General features: G+C 44.7%; 1 protein-coding gene across 1 annotated transcript in view; it reads left to right on the forward strand.

Annotated features, from left to right (window-relative positions):
• The window catches only part of ssh2 (slingshot protein phosphatase 2), a 29,811-nt gene that overhangs the window by 23,100 nt on the left and 5,224 nt on the right, over positions 1-1,487 (forward strand). The window contains exons 9-11 of the mRNA XM_015395748.1: positions 237-396; positions 586-732; positions 806-1,006. Of these exons, the coding sequence (XP_015251234.1) occupies positions 237-396; positions 586-732; positions 806-1,006 (508 nt within the window). The remainder of the gene's footprint in view (positions 1-236; positions 397-585; positions 733-805; positions 1,007-1,487) is intronic.

Raw genomic sequence — 1,487 nt, forward strand, 5'->3', positions numbered from 1 at the left:
ATGTGTGTAACAGAAAGGCATTGAGGAATATTTTTCAGTTGGAAGCACTATTAGAAATATCGGCTAAAAATGAGTACTTACTGATTTCAAATCTCATTTTATTGGTTTACACAGCTGTAAAACAAAAAATACTTGTGAAAAAATATGTTTTGGAAATTTAAAGCCCCATTTGAAAGGTGTGTGGATGAAACACCATGTGACTGTTTTGTAAATTTCTATAAATAGATAAACATGAGCAGGAGTCAGTTGGGGGTTAAAGGGTTCAACTGTTTGCCTGTTTGTTGAAGCGATGATCTGCAGAATGTTTGGGAATCTGTCGGTTCTGACCCGGTCTGTGTCGTTTCTTCAGGGTTCTGAGTGGAACGCCTCCAACCTGGAGGAGCTGCAGAACAGCGGGTAAGAGTCCGGCCTCTGAGGGCCTCTCAGCCTAATTAGGGCTGTAATTAGCACTCAGTGGGAATGAATGAAGCTTTTCTGCAGTGAATGAGTGAATCCATCCTAGTAATTACATTTCCAAGAAACGCTGTGGATCGTTCTTCACCGTTTATCATAACGCCCCTCCCCTGCTCTGCGTCCATCTTTCAGAGTGCGCTACATCCTGAATGTGACCCGAGAAATCGACAACTTCTTCCCAGGGATGTTTGAATACCACAACATCAGAGTTTACGACGAGGAGGCCACCAACCTGCTGGAGTACTGGAACGACACCTACAAGTTCATCACCAAAGCCAAGTAGGGGTCCGCCGCTCGCTGCGAGGCGCCGTCGTCGCCCCCGCCGGCCGCTCTAACCCTGTTTCTGCTTCAGGAAAGCCGGAGCCAAGTGTCTGGTTCACTGTAAGATGGGCGTGAGCCGCTCCGCCTCCACGGTGATCGCCTACGCTATGAAGGAGTACGGCTGGGACCTGGACACCGCCTTCGATTACGTGAAGGAGAGGCGCACCGTCACCAAGCCCAACCCGTCCTTCATGAAGCAGCTGGAGGAGTATCAGGGAATCCTCCTGGCCAGGTATGAGAGGCGTTTTCTCTAACATGTCCTCCATAATAAAAACAAATGTTGCATAATTTCAACAAAAACTAAACATTTAATCACAAACCAGCAAAAACCTGAACAACGGCGCTTCATTTGATCGTAAAGCTGCTTAACGCACTGATGGAGCGACACCAATACGGGAAGGAAGGAACACCATGATGGCGTCATTTCTGTGACACGTGTTTAACTGCATCCTGACTAATGCAGCCTGTAAATCAAAATACTGCACCTGCTGTGGCAGAGATTACAGAACCAGACGGAAGGATTCTCAAAAAAAGATCCAGACTAATAAAAATAACACTTCTGAGATACTTAAAGGAAAAGTCCGGTCAGCAAAGAATAATCAATGTATCATTATCTATACCTGAAACTAATACGTTAATGGTGATTTAATGAATGTATCGTTAATCTGTAAAAAAAAAAAAAAAATGTAAACAATAATTTTCGTTGCGATCAC

Source organism: Cyprinodon variegatus, unplaced genomic scaffold (genome assembly GCF_000732505.1).
Source record: "Cyprinodon variegatus isolate N-32 unplaced genomic scaffold, C_variegatus-1.0 Scaffold759, whole genome shotgun sequence".
Classification (NCBI taxonomy): Eukaryota; Metazoa; Chordata; class Actinopteri; order Cyprinodontiformes; family Cyprinodontidae; genus Cyprinodon; species Cyprinodon variegatus.